This window comes from Nelusetta ayraudi, unplaced genomic scaffold, assembly GCF_046127955.1.
Source record: "Nelusetta ayraudi isolate G7.1 ecotype Tasmania unplaced genomic scaffold, CSIRO-AGI_Nayr_v1 ptg000088l, whole genome shotgun sequence".
In the NCBI taxonomy this organism is placed as follows: Eukaryota; Metazoa; Chordata; class Actinopteri; order Tetraodontiformes; family Monacanthidae; genus Nelusetta; species Nelusetta ayraudi.
The window spans coordinates 1,101,469-1,116,736 of record NW_027466138.1 but is presented as its reverse complement, the minus strand read 5'-3'; the positions used below and the strand labels follow the sequence as shown (position 1 = coordinate 1,116,736).

The 15,268-nt window shown below is 41.3% G+C and overlaps 2 protein-coding genes across 4 annotated transcripts; one reads left to right on the top strand and one right to left on the bottom strand.

Annotated features, from left to right (window-relative positions):
- Window positions 1–2,269: 2,269 nt before the first annotated feature.
- On the bottom strand, window positions 2,270–8,478 carry LOC142901378 (deoxyribonuclease gamma-like). 2 transcript variants are annotated; one of them, XM_076045878.1, is made up of 9 exons: window positions 8,328–8,477; window positions 6,778–6,934; window positions 6,386–6,474; window positions 6,208–6,297; window positions 5,728–5,840; window positions 5,375–5,487; window positions 4,899–5,056; window positions 3,565–3,661; window positions 2,270–3,077 (listed from the first exon to the last, which is right to left on the bottom strand). In XM_076045878.1, the coding sequence occupies exons 2-9, from the start codon at window positions 6,925–6,927 to the stop codon at window positions 2,943–2,945; spliced, it is 945 nt and encodes a 314-aa protein (XP_075901993.1). In that variant the 5' UTR covers window positions 6,928–6,934; window positions 8,328–8,477; the 3' UTR covers window positions 2,270–2,942. The 2 variants fall into 2 exon arrangements, with proteins under 2 accessions (XP_075901993.1, XP_075901994.1); XM_076045879.1 differs by lacking the exon at window positions 2,270–3,077 and adding an exon at window positions 3,091–3,216 and having other exon boundaries at window positions 8,328–8,478.
- Window positions 8,479–9,225: 747 nt separating this feature from the next.
- Window positions 9,226–15,217, top strand: LOC142901380 (tumor necrosis factor receptor superfamily member 5-like). 2 transcript variants are annotated; one of them, XM_076045880.1, is made up of 8 exons: window positions 9,226–9,240; window positions 10,418–10,514; window positions 10,997–11,079; window positions 11,534–11,627; window positions 13,080–13,205; window positions 13,631–13,786; window positions 14,236–14,323; window positions 14,406–15,217. In XM_076045880.1, exons 3-8 carry the CDS (start codon window positions 11,065–11,067, stop codon window positions 14,551–14,553), a joined length of 627 nt encoding a protein of 208 aa, XP_075901995.1. In that variant the 5' UTR covers window positions 9,226–9,240; window positions 10,418–10,514; window positions 10,997–11,064; the 3' UTR covers window positions 14,554–15,217. The 2 variants fall into 2 exon arrangements, with proteins under 2 accessions (XP_075901995.1, XP_075901996.1); XM_076045881.1 differs by lacking the exons at window positions 9,226–9,240; window positions 10,418–10,514 and adding an exon at window positions 9,814–9,849.
- The last annotated feature ends 51 nt before the right edge of the window (window positions 15,218–15,268 follow it).

Below are 15,268 nucleotides of genomic sequence, written 5' to 3'. Positions count from 1 at the left end.
ATTGCACTGTATCGGTGGTCTCCGGGCTGTCTTTTATCAGAAGTTACCAGGAAGTGGCAGAGAATTTAGAGGTCACTTCTGCCTGACTGTCTGTGTGGAAAATCCCTGACCTCCTCCTTGCACCTTCATACTTCCCCCTCCTCTACCTGCATCCATCACGGCCAAGGAGGGCAGACCTGAAGTGATATAGGAAGCCAGCTCTACAATGTCACACCCCTTTTTCCCCTTTTTCCCTGAGAACAAAGGAGCTGGCTGGCCGCATGTCAGGAGTCACAGCGTTGTTGTCTGTACTTAGTCCGTGAAATGTGAGTTTATGTTATATTTCTGTATTTAGAATCTGATTATGTGTGGCCTGTTTATGTTCTGAGAGTTATTCCTTATTTCAAGAATGTTTGTTTAGAATAGAGGCCCTGTGTTGAATTGACTCAATATTTACCCTTTATTTTATTTCCATCATCAGAAAAACCAGTACAAACAATACCCTTTACAATAAACTATTTGATCATCACCTCATCTGCCTCCATCTGACTGTTTTAATAGACAGACCCATTGAGTTGATCACCCCCTGGAACCAGACTGTTTAACTAGCCATCCATCTACAAAGTAAATATTTTACAGTCTGTGTTGTTCACCATGTGCAGAGGGTGAGAAGCCTCTCTGTCTGCCTCTCTGGTACAGTTTAGATTGTGAGGACTGATCCCAGTAGTCACTGGTCACATGTCCGCATGTGACGCTCACATGGTCAAGACGCTGACTCGGTGGAAAAATACGAGCCAATTCACACTTAAAGTGGTCACTTAAATCTTGCCCTCTATACAGAGGTTTTCAAAGTGTGAGGGTCACCTCCCCTCACACCTCTTTATCCAAGAAGAAAAATGTAAACATCTGGTTAGCTGACTGCAGGGGAAAAATGGACATGTTTGTCAAATCGAAGGTGAAAGTGAAAGAGAGCGAAACATAGAGTCTGGAGCGAGCAGATAACAGAGGAAGTACGACCCTGATAATTTATCAAAGAGGTGCTCGCTACCAGAGAAACCCCAGTGTCATATTGACACTAAGCACTAATGTTTAACGACCGAGCCATGGGAGGTTTTTCATTGAAACATAATGAACTACGGTCACAGGAGAAAACCATCGAGGTGTTTGGCACTGCTGGAAATGCCTCGGCAACCTTCCTTCTCCATCCAGCTGGACGACTCCACAGATGTTACTAACTGTGCACAGCTAATAGTGTATGTCAGCTTTATTAAAGAGCTCGCTGTCCAGGAGGCCTTCCTGTTTAGCCACTGCCAGCCAGCTAGCACTACAGCAGTTAAAGCAACACTGTGCATGGTGTGCAGTGGTGAGGAAAAACAGACTAATATTGATCTGTCCATTATTTCATTTGAGGGATTGCACAGGTGGGCCTTATAGTGAATACCTTTGTTGAACTGGGAGCTAGGTTCAAATGTATTCAGAAATATGTTTAAAACAAATATTTTAACACTCAAAGGTGTTAAAATTTGTTTGAAAACAATGTTAAAAACACACAAAGTTTTAAAAAATATGTTTAAGAACATGCAAACGTCATATTTCATATTTCAAGCCAAAACCTTCCGCTTCCATTTAATGTAGGAATGAGTGTTGAAGTGTGCTTGAGGTGAAAAGTACACACACAGTGCGAGGGGGTTGTAGCCAATTCAGCGCCTCTAGTGGTAGCGACTATTCCATCCAAAGGCGCGCCCTCTGAAACACTAAGACCATCTTGAAAGAAAGCGTTGTTGTTGTTGTTGTCCGCGCAAACGTCCTAAATGTAAATGTTTTGTAAGCAACACAAGATCAGACTAACGACTTCTGACGTACAATTAGCATCTGGACCTCGTTGGAGAAAAACAACGCCTTGTGGTGTTTAAGGCGATCCACCACACGAACACGTCGCTTGTTGTTATTTCTACTCACCCTCAGCCGCGAGTCTTTATATTTCCAGCAGCCAACATCCACCATAGATTCATTCCACACGGACATACTGAAGCTTTTTGCTGCGACTTTCTGACTGAGAGGAAGCTGGAAAGAAGAAGCAAGAATGAGGAAGCAAAGCTTCAAAACAGAAAGTAACATTTCTTTCTCTTTCTCTCGCGCGCGGGCGCGCGCACACACACACACACACACACACACACACACACACACACACACACACACACACACACACACACACACACCTTCTTGCTGTGAGGTGACTATTGCTAAAAGCAAAGCAAGCAAAGACCAGTAAAAAGCAACACACTTTAACTGTAATGTCACAAATCTACAGTTTTATTGTAAAAGAGCAAGATATAGGGACCGCAATACAAACCGTATAAAATAGCCAGAGGAAGGCGGCAATAATAATATTATCATTCAATATTATTTTTGTAAAAACGATTTTTACATCCTATCTCTTGTTCAGTAACCGGGGAGAAAGAGTAGCTCAAGTCTGATTATGAGATCATACATACATACAATGAGGAAAATCACCTGTAACCAGCTATAGGTGTGCATATATGTATATGTATGTATGGTGTGTCTCCCTGGCACAAACTCCCTCAACACACACACCTGAGTAATTTCTTTGAAAAAAATAATAATGCTAAGCAATTTTGTTATTGCAAGCAAGTCAAGGGAGCAAATCAAGAAATACAAAAAAATAATTACTTAATGCTGTTTTTGTGTTTTTGTTTTATAAATATTGACTTTTTTGTTCTTATATCACACAAAAATCCTCATTTTGATTTTTTTTCCAGCAGTTGTTTTCTCTCCTCAAAAGTGCTACAAAGCAGCAGTGCTTGGAGACGACCCAATATATCCATCTGCAGTGCAATCAATGTCTTTTAAAAAACTGGACTCCAAGTGATCAGCAGCAAATAATAAAAGAAGCCATCCTGAGTTTATCCTCAATTCAGCACCACTGATGTTTTGTCTACTGATTAAGAAAAACTAAATACTTTGGGAAAAAACACAGAAATTAGCACATATTTCAATACAGTCTGAATTGAAGAGCCTTCGTTTGCAGCACTCTTCAGGAGGACCTCCACTGGATAATGGTCGCTCACGTCAAGTGCCTGTACAGACAACATTAAAGAAACATTTAAGCAGACTAAAGCCACTCCTTTGAAATACAGCTGTTAGCCTTCTGGTTCTAACATCTGCCTTTCAACACTCTTGAATTCAGCAGAGAGGCTCCTGTGGGATTCTGGGAGTCTGCAAGTCTTCAGTGTTTGTGATCAGGTTGGTCTGTGCTGTGTTGAAGGTCATTTTATGTGAATCATACCAAGCAGAAACTAACCCCCACTTTATTAATTTTTAGGAGATTTATTGACTCCAAGTGCAATTTAAAAAAAAAAAAAAAAAAAATATATATATATATATATATATATATATATATATATATATATATATATATATATATATATATATATATATATATATATATATATATATATAAAGCGATTAAAAGAACAATCTCTCTGCAGATCCCAAAACAGGTTCATGAGACAATTTATAGGTTTAAAACATCACACCAGACCAGTCAGAAATGCGGCGTGTTACCTGATCCTCGGTGAGTCGATATTCCACTTGGAAGTTAAATGGTTTGGCTGAAAAGGGCACAACTGCCCTGGCAAACCTCTCCCCGTAGACAACAATTCTGTTGGAATCACACAAGTTTGCAGAGTTCTCAACTTCCGCTGACGTATGAAAACAAAGTGTTTTAACGTTGCTTAAAGGGACAGACACATTTGAACAGGCCTTTGTGTGCCCTTAAAGTGCCAGTACACCTTAAAGGAGACACAAACTGATCAAGCATTCTGTTGTAATTGGATATTTAATATCATGCATCATTGCATATTGTGCTATTATATTTGTAACATTACATTTATATGTTGGAATTATTACATTGAGTTGAATGTATAAATGTATTGAATGTTGCTATATGTAGTGCTTTGGTGTATATTTGATGATCATGATCAGTGCCCTGGGGGTTTGATACCCTTGTGAGTAAAGACTGTGAAACTCATTAAGTCTCGTAAACAGTGACCTGGGGGGACCAGAGAGCGGTCAACTGAAGGAACTGCCTTTGCGACCCTCATAAAGTTTGCGACCCATACAATCACAGGGATGGGAACTTGTGACCTGAGCTCGTCTTGCCACAAAATGGTTTCAACAGGTCACACCGGAAGGAAGGATGGACCATTTGGCTCATGGCCAAATAAGGACATGCTTCCTGACTCTCAAACAATGACAGTGACGCCCTGCAATCGAAGGGTGAAGAATGGACAGCCAATCAGAGGACGACACTTGAGATGACATTCAGATCAGGAGTCAGAGTGTTTGTCTTTGCATTTAAGGACTTTCTTGGGAGAAAGGAGTCAGTCTGACTCCGGCGACGGCCAGGACTCGACTCCAGAGATCTCTCCATCAGATCTCTGTACCAAATGTCTTGTTCTTCTGTTTACTAAAACTTGTTCACATTCTACTTATCTCTTTTCCTCATTAAACGAGCACGCGGTTTGGTAGCATGATATTAGGTAAAGAAACCAAACCAACAATTCTGTCATTTGTCCAATGTGTCAAACCCCCTCGGCTGCATGTTCATTGAAATATTGGAAAAGATTGGCCAGAGTGGTGCTCAGTCTCTTTTGGTGAGGACATAAAGGTGACAGTAAATTAAAAAAAACAAAACTGAAAACTTGTAATGGAAACCAAAGTATTCAGAAGAATGTTTTCAATCTGTGCAGGTTGTTGAGTTTAGAACTCACAGAGACCAGGAGTATAAAATATTACCTGGTGTGATGAATCCACATTTTTGACACATTATGGTCAGAATTTGTTCAGACTGGTGTCCTGTCAAGGCATGAGGCTATGCAGTGCCAGTGTGACCTCACCTGTCATAAGCACAGGAAGTGCTTTGTCGCACCGTGGTGTCCGTCTTGTCTGGAATGAGCCAATAGAGTTTGTTGTCTGTGATCAGACGTACATTCTTCCTGTACTTCTTGGGCAGGTAGCCGCAGTCTGCGTTGAAATCCCCGAGAAGCATCACGTCCTGCCCAAAAACACAGCAGGATGTGACTCAAATTCTTCATTTTGTCTTCATTGATAGATTTGATTTATTTTCTGTTGTTCAGACAAATAAGTCTCAATGTAAAGTGACTGTGTCTTAAATGACAGGTCAGCAGCACGGTGGATGATGCTTCTGAGGAGGACTGGAGTCACAGTGGAAACTGTCAAGCAGGTAACATCTTTACATCACTTCTTAATATTCTGAACAAAAGAAAATAAGATTAATAAGATTAATAAAACAGCAGGATGTGAGTTTGCACCGCCGCATCGTGTGCCATAATCCAGGAAGCCTGTTGGCTACCTGGGTTTTCCACATCTTCTTGACGTGTTGCAGCACATCGTAGAGAGCGTCCAGCTCCTTGGTGGTGTTGGTCGGGGTGGTGTGCTGAGGGATCAGGACAAACTCCTTGATGGCTTGAAGACACAGAGTGCAGAGGAATAAAGTTCTGTTCATCTGTAACGTCATCAGACTTTAATCTGTGACGGTTGGTCAGTCAGTCAGCCAGCCAGTCAGTCAGTCAGTCAGCCAGTCAGTCAGCCAGCCAGTCAGTCAGTCAGTCAGTCAGTCAGTCAGTCAGTCAGTCAGCCAGTCAGTCAGTCAGTCAGCCAGTCAGTCAGCCAGCCAGTCAGTCAGCCAGTGAATGGAGGACCAACCTGCCTTGGGGGATTTGAATCGGACGACAAACGGCTCCCTGGAGAAAGCATCCACGTCTCCCGGTTTGTTGTCTGGGTACTGATACTGGCCAGTGAGCGTCACCGCGTCCGTCCTGAAAGCAAACCAACACTCATTACACCGTCAGCGACTGCGTTTCACATGCACAGCTTCATCGAGCTGCGCTCAAAATTAATTTTTCTCCTCTAATCGCACTCCTCTCCTTTTCCCAGTACACATGCAGCTGAGAAAATCTTATTGTTGTCCTCCTCCCCAACACTAGGGGGCAATATGAGTATTTATATAGATATATATATTACATGTTAATTTCCAGTTAAATTCTTTCGTCGCACAAAAAAAGTAAACTGACTAAAGACACTGCTTTGGTTGCAACTTTGCTTCATTTTGCTCATCAAAACACTTTGTCCGTCCATCTGCAGCTGCTCCCGCCCCTCTGTCACACTTTACAACCCACCACTCACCTGTAAATAAACACATACTGCTCCCGGTAGGTCTCGGAGCGACCCAGCCTCTCGCTTGCCACATACTGGTACACACGGCCAGAGTCGTAGCTGAAACGCAGACAGACCAGTAGGTGGTTGAAACAGATACATGATGAAAGTTGACTTGAATGGACTTGTGGCTTTCGAGGTGAGTCACCTGTTAATGCGGTCAATGAGCTGCGGCAGAGCCTTTTCTTTACTGTCTCTCACTTCCTGAATCAAAGTAATGTGACAGCGAGAGATAATCTGGAAGAAAAAGACATTGTTTCAGCAATGAGAAAGCGCTCTCAGGAAGCCAGCAGGGAGAATACAGTCAGAGTGACGTGTAAGGAAGGAATTTTAGGTTTCCATGCTGCAACTGACTTGCGCTCGTGTGTCACAGCCTACTGTTACTGGTACTTACAGTAGTTTAGTGTAGTTGCCAAGAAAAAAAAAATCCAGCTGCCGTAACTTAACCGGGAAGAACACGATGACCTGGGTGACCTCCACAAACACCTTTAAACAGGAGCTAATGCTAACGCAGGCCAAATCCATCAATGAGTGTCTTACCTTTGTGAGCGTATGCATCACATTGCTATTCTTGGCCTTTGACTCCCCAAAGTTGTGTAGGTTAAAAGCACAGATTCTTAATTCAACAGCCCCATGAACCTCACACGCAGCCAGAAAGATGCAGAGCAATAGGATGGGGAAGGACCTCATGACAGAGCTGAAAGAAACACAAGAGCACACAAAGGTGATGAATGTCGACGGAGACCATGGACAGTTTCCACTGGTACACTGTGTCAGTAGACAGAAAGACATTTTACATGTGGACTTGAGTTATTATGTTTATGTGATGCCCACTAATGTGTGCTCACATTTGTCAGTGTATTTTTATTTGCCTATGCATCTTTGGTTTTTGTGTGTTGGTGACTTTATTTTGTATGGAAAAAAAAATATTGAATGAATACTTGAATACTTATGATACTAGTCAAGTGCATTTAAAGTGCAGATTATTGTCAAATTGCAATTTTCAAGTTGATTGTGGAATCGTGACTAAATGGGAATTGTTATCAAATTATTTGTGTATTTGAACGAAAATCGCTCATGAGAAAATTACATGTGGTGTGAACAGTAATACCTGAGATGTTTAATAAGGAGCCAGTGAAGGAAGAGCTACCAGTTACAGTTTATCTCATTACCCCAACTGATGGAACTAGATCTTAATAATGATGCTTTAGGGAGGGAAAATGTCGTTTAACATGTTTAACGATTTAAAATAAAATATCCATTCAAAATTCAATCAATTTTTGATTATGTCGCGGCTTCATGGGCAGTTTTCCCCTTTTGTCTTTTTTTAAAGGGGGATTTTAAAATACATATATTCATAAAGAAAATGTTGGCCATTTATTTTGCAGGACACACAATTCAACCACTTCAATAACTGATTTACTGGACATGATATAAAATGAGGTACCGTTTTTATTTTTGTGTAATAAATTTGTGTAGTAATAAATTAAATAATGAGAAAAAAAAAAAAAAGAAAAAAAACTAAAACAAAAACAACACGAAATCCCAAGGTGGAAAAAATATGGGTCCTGAGACGCCACTGGTCATTAAAAGTTGACGTTTTAAAATTATTCATACAGCTATAAATGACTTTAACATCTCTTTTTCAACATTGCACTGTATCGGTGGTCTCCGGGCTGTCTTCATCCAAGCTGTCCAGAGACCAAAAACAAACTTTGTTGAGTAGCTCGTTGTCTCCGCTCCTGCAGGTTGGTCGGGATGAGGCGTTCAATGCCTCTTTGAGATTCTTTAACAAGTAATTAATGGTGGACATTCGAAGCTTCCGAAATCTTTCCAACTTTACCGAAGTTCAGAGCAATCACTAACAACTGTTAAAAAAAAAAAATTGTTGTCGTTGTCAACTTTTTCCTTGTTTGACCAAGTTACAGGCACATGACAAAACAAGGCGGAATCACGTCAATTTCTTCAACAGATATGAGTTAATATAGACACCAACGCTGTGATGACGTTAACTTTGGTAAAAAGCGCCCGGTGTGGTAGTAGTGTACTTTTTATTGAAACGAGAAGGTTGTTATCGCAAAGCAACTTACCAGTCAACTTGGGAATTATTGGACGTTGTTCGCGTGTTACTCCCAAACGATTCTCATCGTGAAATTGGAAGCTGTTTCCTGACGGAGGGAGCGGAGCGGGACTCCTCAGTCCGCTTCAGGAAATGTTGTTGACGACATGCCGGGGTCCGCCTGCCACGGAACACAGTGCCAAACACTAGGGGGGGGCGGTGCCAGTGTTGCCAACTTGGTGACTTTGTCGCTACATTTAGCGAGTATTCCATCATACATTTTTCCCAATAAGCGACGAGTGATAATTGTAGCGATGATTTCTGCTGCTCTTGAAGACATTTGACGATCTTTGGATGTGAAAAAAAACGTATCATTCTTCTAACCTGCTCGCAAGTGGAGGAGCCCAGGAGTAGTCCCGCCTCCTTCACTCCGAGCCAATCAGAGCGAATGTTTATTCTGGCGTCTGTCAAAAAGAAACCATAGTGATACATTTATTTTCGCTTTTTATTATTATTATTATTATTATTTTCTTTAGTGGTTGTGCCATCATTAACGTATTTGTCTGTCCCACGACGTTCAGTTATGCGAAATAGGCGATGGCGTCTGGTGGCGAGTTTTTGGGGTTGGCGTCATCTTGATGAGTTCATTTTATCTGCCCCCCCCCCCCCCCCCCCCCCCCTGCAGCCGTTTGTCGTCCCTACAGTCTTTCTGCAGCAGCCTCATTAAGTTATTTAAACTTAAACAAAAACGAGCGCTTTTGTCGAACTGTCGGTTGGCTTGACCGCAGTGCAGTGTTTAAATGAAAAATACTGGGCGTTTATCTTATCTTATTTAGCAGACATGCTAATGTCATGAACAGACATTGGGGGTTGGGCGTCGAGTTCCCGGAAACACAAGACATGCAGAAGCCGCACCATCTTGTGGGGTCGACCGATCCTCGAAGGTGAGATCGTTTGTGTGACGCAGTGTGTGGTTGTGCTCGGCTGGAGGGGGGAGAACAGTCTCCGGTCAACTTCCTCTGCCTCGTAACACTGGCAGCTGCGGGGCATAGTCTGTCTGCAGTTGTCTTACCTTCATGTATTTCGTCATTCCAACGCTTTGGCAGGCGCACCGTTTACTCACGAAACTGAAACGTCGTTTATTGATTGCGTCCTTTGTTAACATACTTACATACTTTGTGTGTGTGTGTGTGTGTGTGTATGTGTGTGTGTGTGTGTGCGCGCGCGCGCGCGTGTATGTGTATGCATGTATGCATGTATGTATGTATGTATGTATGTATGTGTGTGTGTGTGTGTGTGTGTGTGTGTGTGTGTGTGTGTGTGTGTGTGTTCTCCATTTAGAAGAAGAAGCACGTTCTATATAGAACACATTCACACTATATAGAAAACAATAATAATGATTAAAAAAAAAACGTTAGTATTTTTCACCAGTCCACTTCCCAGTCAAATGTGCAGTAGTGTATGTAGATGTCAGGCGCCGTGCTGTTTTATTCGAAATGTTTATCGATAGCTTCCCTGTCCCCGAGTGCGTCACAAACAAAAACAAACAACATGTAAGTAGCCAGCTGTCTAACTATCTACTTTAGCACGCTAGACTTTCTCACTCTCGTTTTCACCATGATATTGTGCCAGGTTGTGACTACAAATGGTGCTAAAGTGTCGCACTGACTTTGTTGACATATTTAATGTTTAGTTGTCATTATAATATGTGAACGTTGCCAGCAATGCTGGCAATGGTGGGTTTTCACATCTTCATAGTGTGTTTGTTTTTGTAAACAGCTCAATAAATTAAAGGTAATGCGCATTTAAAATCCTACCTTTGTGTAATAAAACTTTCCAGTTTTATTACCTGTTTTGGTCGCAAATATAGTTTGTGGGGTTGTTTATATTAATATTATTATTATTAGTAGTAGTAGTAGTATATATATTTAAATATGCTGATTTGACAAGGCTTTCTACTATTAAACAATTCCCTAACAAATGTATAGAATTGGCGACACGGTGGCGCAGTGGTTAGTGCTGCTGCCTCACAGCAAGAAGGTTGTGGGTTCAATTCCAGGCCTGGGACCATTCTGTGTGGAATTTGCATGTTCTCCCTGTGTCTGCTTGGCTTCTCTCCAGGTCCAGGTGTGAGTGTGAATGGTTGTTTGTCTCGATGAACTGTCCTTCGCCAAGACAGCTGGGAGAGGCTCCAGCAGACCCCCGGGACCCTGAATAAGTGGGTATAGAAGATGAATGGATGAATGAATATATAGAATTAAAATTTAAGGAAGTCATTAAAACACAGAAAAGAAAAAGGTGTGTTAGATGTAAACAGACATTTTTTTCCCCTCATTTATTTATGATGATTGTTATCGGTGCTGATGCCAGTGGTGATGGGGATGCTCCAAACAAATTTCGTTGTTAACTTTGTTCAACAATGACCAAAAATAAATAGCTTGAACTTGAACTTGAAGTAGACAAACTTGAAACTTGTGTGAGAGTTGCTGATGCTGGCGAGCATCAAATGCAGGACCTGGTTTCTGCTCTCAGAGCTGTTTTCTCTTCCTTCTAACCCAGTCCCAACACCAACAACCTGTTCTTTGTTCTTCTGTCATTTTAATACAACGTGGTTAGATTTTAAACAAAATGGGTAAAAAAAAAAAACTTGTAACTTGAAAATTGTAACATCAACATGGGTGTTTTTCTTTCGGTGTCCAGGTGCTGTCCTGATTGCAAATTTCACTTTTCGTGGAAAACAAACTACGACGTCTTCAATCGGTGAATTAATGAACATGTTGAAGGTAAAATAGCTTGTCACAAGTGAAAAGTGTCATTTGAGTTTCTTTGACCTCAGTATTCATTCTCCTAGATTCAACTGATAGAGTAATATTTTTAAGGAGGCAATCATTTGCATATAGGAGTATTGTTAGTATTGAAAAGCCTGTTTGTCTGAACCAAATTGAGTTCATGCGTTTTAAACGTTCTGTGTAGTATGCAATAATCATAATAAAAATAATTATGAAGCTTAAGGTTATGATAATTGTTCCTTACATATGCATTTGGCAAATGTTCTGTGTTGTTTTTATTAAAATAATACATTATAATATTAAAAAAAATATTTCTTATCTCTTTCCTTTGGCTATTTTTCCCCCTTTTTGGGAAAACATGGATGGAATCCTTATTTCATTCATATGGATAATGCATATCATGTGTATTGTATGTATATGAAAATTAATGTTGCTTTACTTTTCACAGATTCTGGCCGTATTCATTGTTGTTGGATATGCACTGACATGTGATCAGTCCGAGTATCTGTTGGAGACCTTCTGCTGCCCAAAGTGTCCCCCTGGTAAGAGCCAGCACAAGTTTGGGTACAAGGTTCTGTTAAGCCCTCAGCTGGGCGGGACCAGCTTTTCTGCACCTCATGTGGTTATCGGAGGTGATAGAACGATGTCTTGCACAGTTGCTTCATGTGGTTGTTGAAGGTGAGGTGTCTCCTGAAGACAGGATGTAAAAAAAAAAAGACAGAAAGTAATGAAAAGTTGGCAGAAAGAGTTTACCCTGCGCAGGTTCACTGAACTCAGAGTTAAAAATTAAACTATTAAACAGGAATTTGTTCAGCATGGAACTCCATCCCCCCTGCCCAGCATGGGTGCCAGAATCCTACTTTCATGCAACCGGCCCCATGTGAGGAACCCAACTGCAAACAGCCAATGAAAAAGAGGTGGTTTGACGCGTCAGAACATGAAGCCAATGGAAAGAATAGCAAGAAAAGCAAAACTAGAATGGATGCATGCAGAGCCACAGTGGAGGGGCCAACTAATGACTGAATAATGTGACTGAAAGTGAAGCTAAGACGTCAGAGTGAGAGCAATTGGCACAAAGTAATTGTGTTTTGAAAACTGAACACACAGCAAATCAGTTTAATATAGTTTGAATACAGAAAGTAAATCAAAATAAACTAAATTATAAATATAAGTGTGCACTGCAGCAGCATGGTTGCCCCAGGGCCTTACTACCCCTCCATTTTAACCGCACCATAGTCCAATACACCCGCAAGTGCACATATACACACATACACTGACACTCCTACACACAGTGGGTCGGCCTGCCGATGGGAGCGAGATTCAGCATCTTTCCCACCCTGGATGGGTCCTGTGCAGTCCAGTGCCCCCGGGGTGCGTGACCGGCTGGGCCTATGTGCATATGCTATGCACACTGTTGCATAGCTTATTGCCTTATTTATTCATGAGTGTATTATTATCATTACTATTATTAACGCTGTTATTATTATCATTGCTATTATTATTATTATCATCATTATATGTACACGCATGTATGTTTGTATATGGGTATATATGCATTTGCATGTATATATGTGTATGTGTATGAACATGTGTATATGTATGTATATATGTAGATATATTCATCTATGTGTGTATATATCTACATATATTTAATATAACATATAACCCCCCCACTCATTTCCCCTTCCTACTTTCTTCTCACCCCCTATCCCTCCCTCACTTTACCGTTTCCACCAAAAAACGTTCCCATGTGGACATGACCTCAGTCTGGTCATGGCCAGAATGTCAACTTTCCACAAGAATATAATAAATCCACTCAAGAGGGGTAGCTCCTGAAACGACCCGTGTGGCTCACACTCTCAAGATCTACCTCTGAGAATAATATCTGTCAGCCATCATAGACATTCAGAGACACTTCTGCTTGTCATTATGGCCAGACAGGACAAGGGGGGGGAACAAAAAAAGAAAAAAGTGCTTGTGTTTGTCTCTAATAGGAAAGAGAGTGAAAAGTCACTGCACGCTGATCAGAAGTACTTCCTGCACAGGATGTCTGGAAGGAACGTTCATGGATCAGCCCACTGGACAGAAGGAATGTTTTTCTTGTACCAGCTGTGGTCAAGGTAGACGAGTCTCTTTATTAAAACTCAAGATGATAGAATAAAACCAGACGGTGTATTTACTTCAGTCATTTTGTATTGCTGAATTATAGAATGCATGTGACAAAACCTCAAGCTCAAAGTCTTGTGACCAAGTCACAAGACCTTCAACACCAAACTAGTTCCCTTTTTCATGTTCCTGTGTCAGCTGAGTCAACAGTCTACTGAGTGTGAGGACCAGAGGCGGCTGTTAAATAAGCCATAGTCAATTCTTTCCCCACACTCACAAATCAAACCCCACGCTCTTTATTCCATGCCTGCGCAGAATCTCCCAGAGAATTGAAAAAGTACTCGTATACAAACTATAACAACTTACAAGCTGTTAAAATATCTTATTGCATGACAAAATGTTGTGTAACCATGTGTGATTTCTGTTCTTGTGTTGTTAGACTCTAAATTAAAAGACAAGATACAGTGTACAACAACATCAAATAGTGTTTGCCAACCACTAGAGGGCGCTTACTGTGTGGACGTCAGAGATGGAGGCTGTGCAAGAGCGCAGACACACTCCAGCTGCAAGCCTGGACAGCACATCAGTGAAAGAGGTTGGGCCGCTGATGTTGACTTTGCTTCATAGTTGGTAGTGAAAGAAGAAAGTAAAGTTTTAAATATGCACCAATTTAACAGTCAAAGCACCAAAATGGAGAAGTCAAGAGTTCAGTAGGAAGGAACAATAAGGTGGGAGAGTTTCTCTGACCTTCCATTGGCTAAAGCCTGTTGCTTCCAAGTCTGATACGCACGCACACACGCACGCACACACGCACGCACGCACGCACGCACGCACACACACACACACAGGCTATCCGGAGCAAAAGCTTTGCAATAATGAAGCAACATGCAAGTTCAGATGACATCCAGAAATAGAAGTCACAGTTTTTAAAGAGGCTGCAATTTCATGAGTGTTCAAGCACATTACAAAGCCCTGAATAAAGCATTAGTCCCTCAGCACATCACTTTATAGTCACTGTTGTTGATGTTGTTGTTGTTTTTGCAGGTACAATGAACATGGACACTGTGTGCTCTGACTGCAGGAGTGGAACATTTTCAAACGGATCCTTGACATCCTGTTTGCCACACAGAGAGTAAGTAAGCAAAGCTGCACGTGCAACAGCAGCAGCAGCAGTCACACTTTGCTTTGACCCTTGTTGTCTGTCCTTGTTCCAGCTGTCAGTCTCTGGATCTTAAGCAGATCCAACCAGGAAGCCCTGTGGCTGATGCAGTGTGTGCAGGTCAAGGCTTCAACAAGCCCAATAAAGGACTAATAGTGGGCCTCCTGGTGGTGGTTCTGCTGGTTGCATTCTATGGAACATGAGGACTTGTATGAACCTGTCAGCAAAAGATTTACACACTCATAATTCCTCATTATTTCTCCTTCAATAACAATGCAATATTGAGCCTTTAGGCGCCATCATCGCAAAATTGCATCATTACTGAATTAAACGGGCCATAGCAAATATGGTACTAAAAGTAGTTTCCACTTTACACCAGGAGATGGCAGCCACCTGTGGCTTCAATCTGAGCAGCATTTGTTGGGGGGTTTTATATTCAGATTTTGGTGTAGAAATAGAGAGAAAGTGGGAGCGGAGAGAGAGAGAAAGACAGAGAATTTTACAGCCGAGAGGTTTGTTCGTTGACAAAGTACTTTGTCAAGTAATGTCTGACTCAGATTCCAAAGAGTAATATTCCTTAATGTCCTTATTGTATTTTAACCTTTTTGTGTGTGTGTGTGTGTTTTTTTAATGAGTATTGCAGTATTTTCACTTGGCCTGATCGACCTCAACACACACACACACACACACTGATTAAAGTTGATCTTTCTTACAGTACATCCACAGTGCATACATGCACATACTTTTTGAGTTTCTAAGTTTAATAAAAGCAAGTGCAAACCGTGAAGAAACTGTTCTTCATTCCGGTCGTGTGGCTTGACAGCATCTGCTAATAACTGCTAATAAATGTACAGTACTCACACTGAATATTGGATTTCTGTGGTAAATTTGTTGAGATTCAACAGAAGGAGTATTTAA

Coding starts and splice junctions, on each gene's coding strand:
- LOC142901378 (XM_076045878.1), bottom strand. CDS start 6,927: ATGAGGTCCTTCCCCATCCTATTGCTCTGCATCTTTCTGGCTGCGTGT. Junction 6,475..6,777: donor TGATGCATACGCTCACAAAG/GTAAGACACTCA, acceptor TTTTTCTTCCAG/ATTATCTCTCGCTGTCACAT. Junction 5,841..6,207: donor CAGTATGTGTTTATTTACAG/GTGAGTGGTGGG, acceptor GTTTGCTTTCAG/GACGGACGCGGTGACGCTCA.
- LOC142901380 (XM_076045880.1), top strand. Junction 13,787..14,235: donor ACAGCACATCAGTGAAAGAG/GTTGGGCCGCTG, acceptor TTGTTTTTGCAG/GTACAATGAACATGGACACT. Junction 14,324..14,405: donor TCCTGTTTGCCACACAGAGA/GTAAGTAAGCAA, acceptor TCCTTGTTCCAG/CTGTCAGTCTCTGGATCTTA.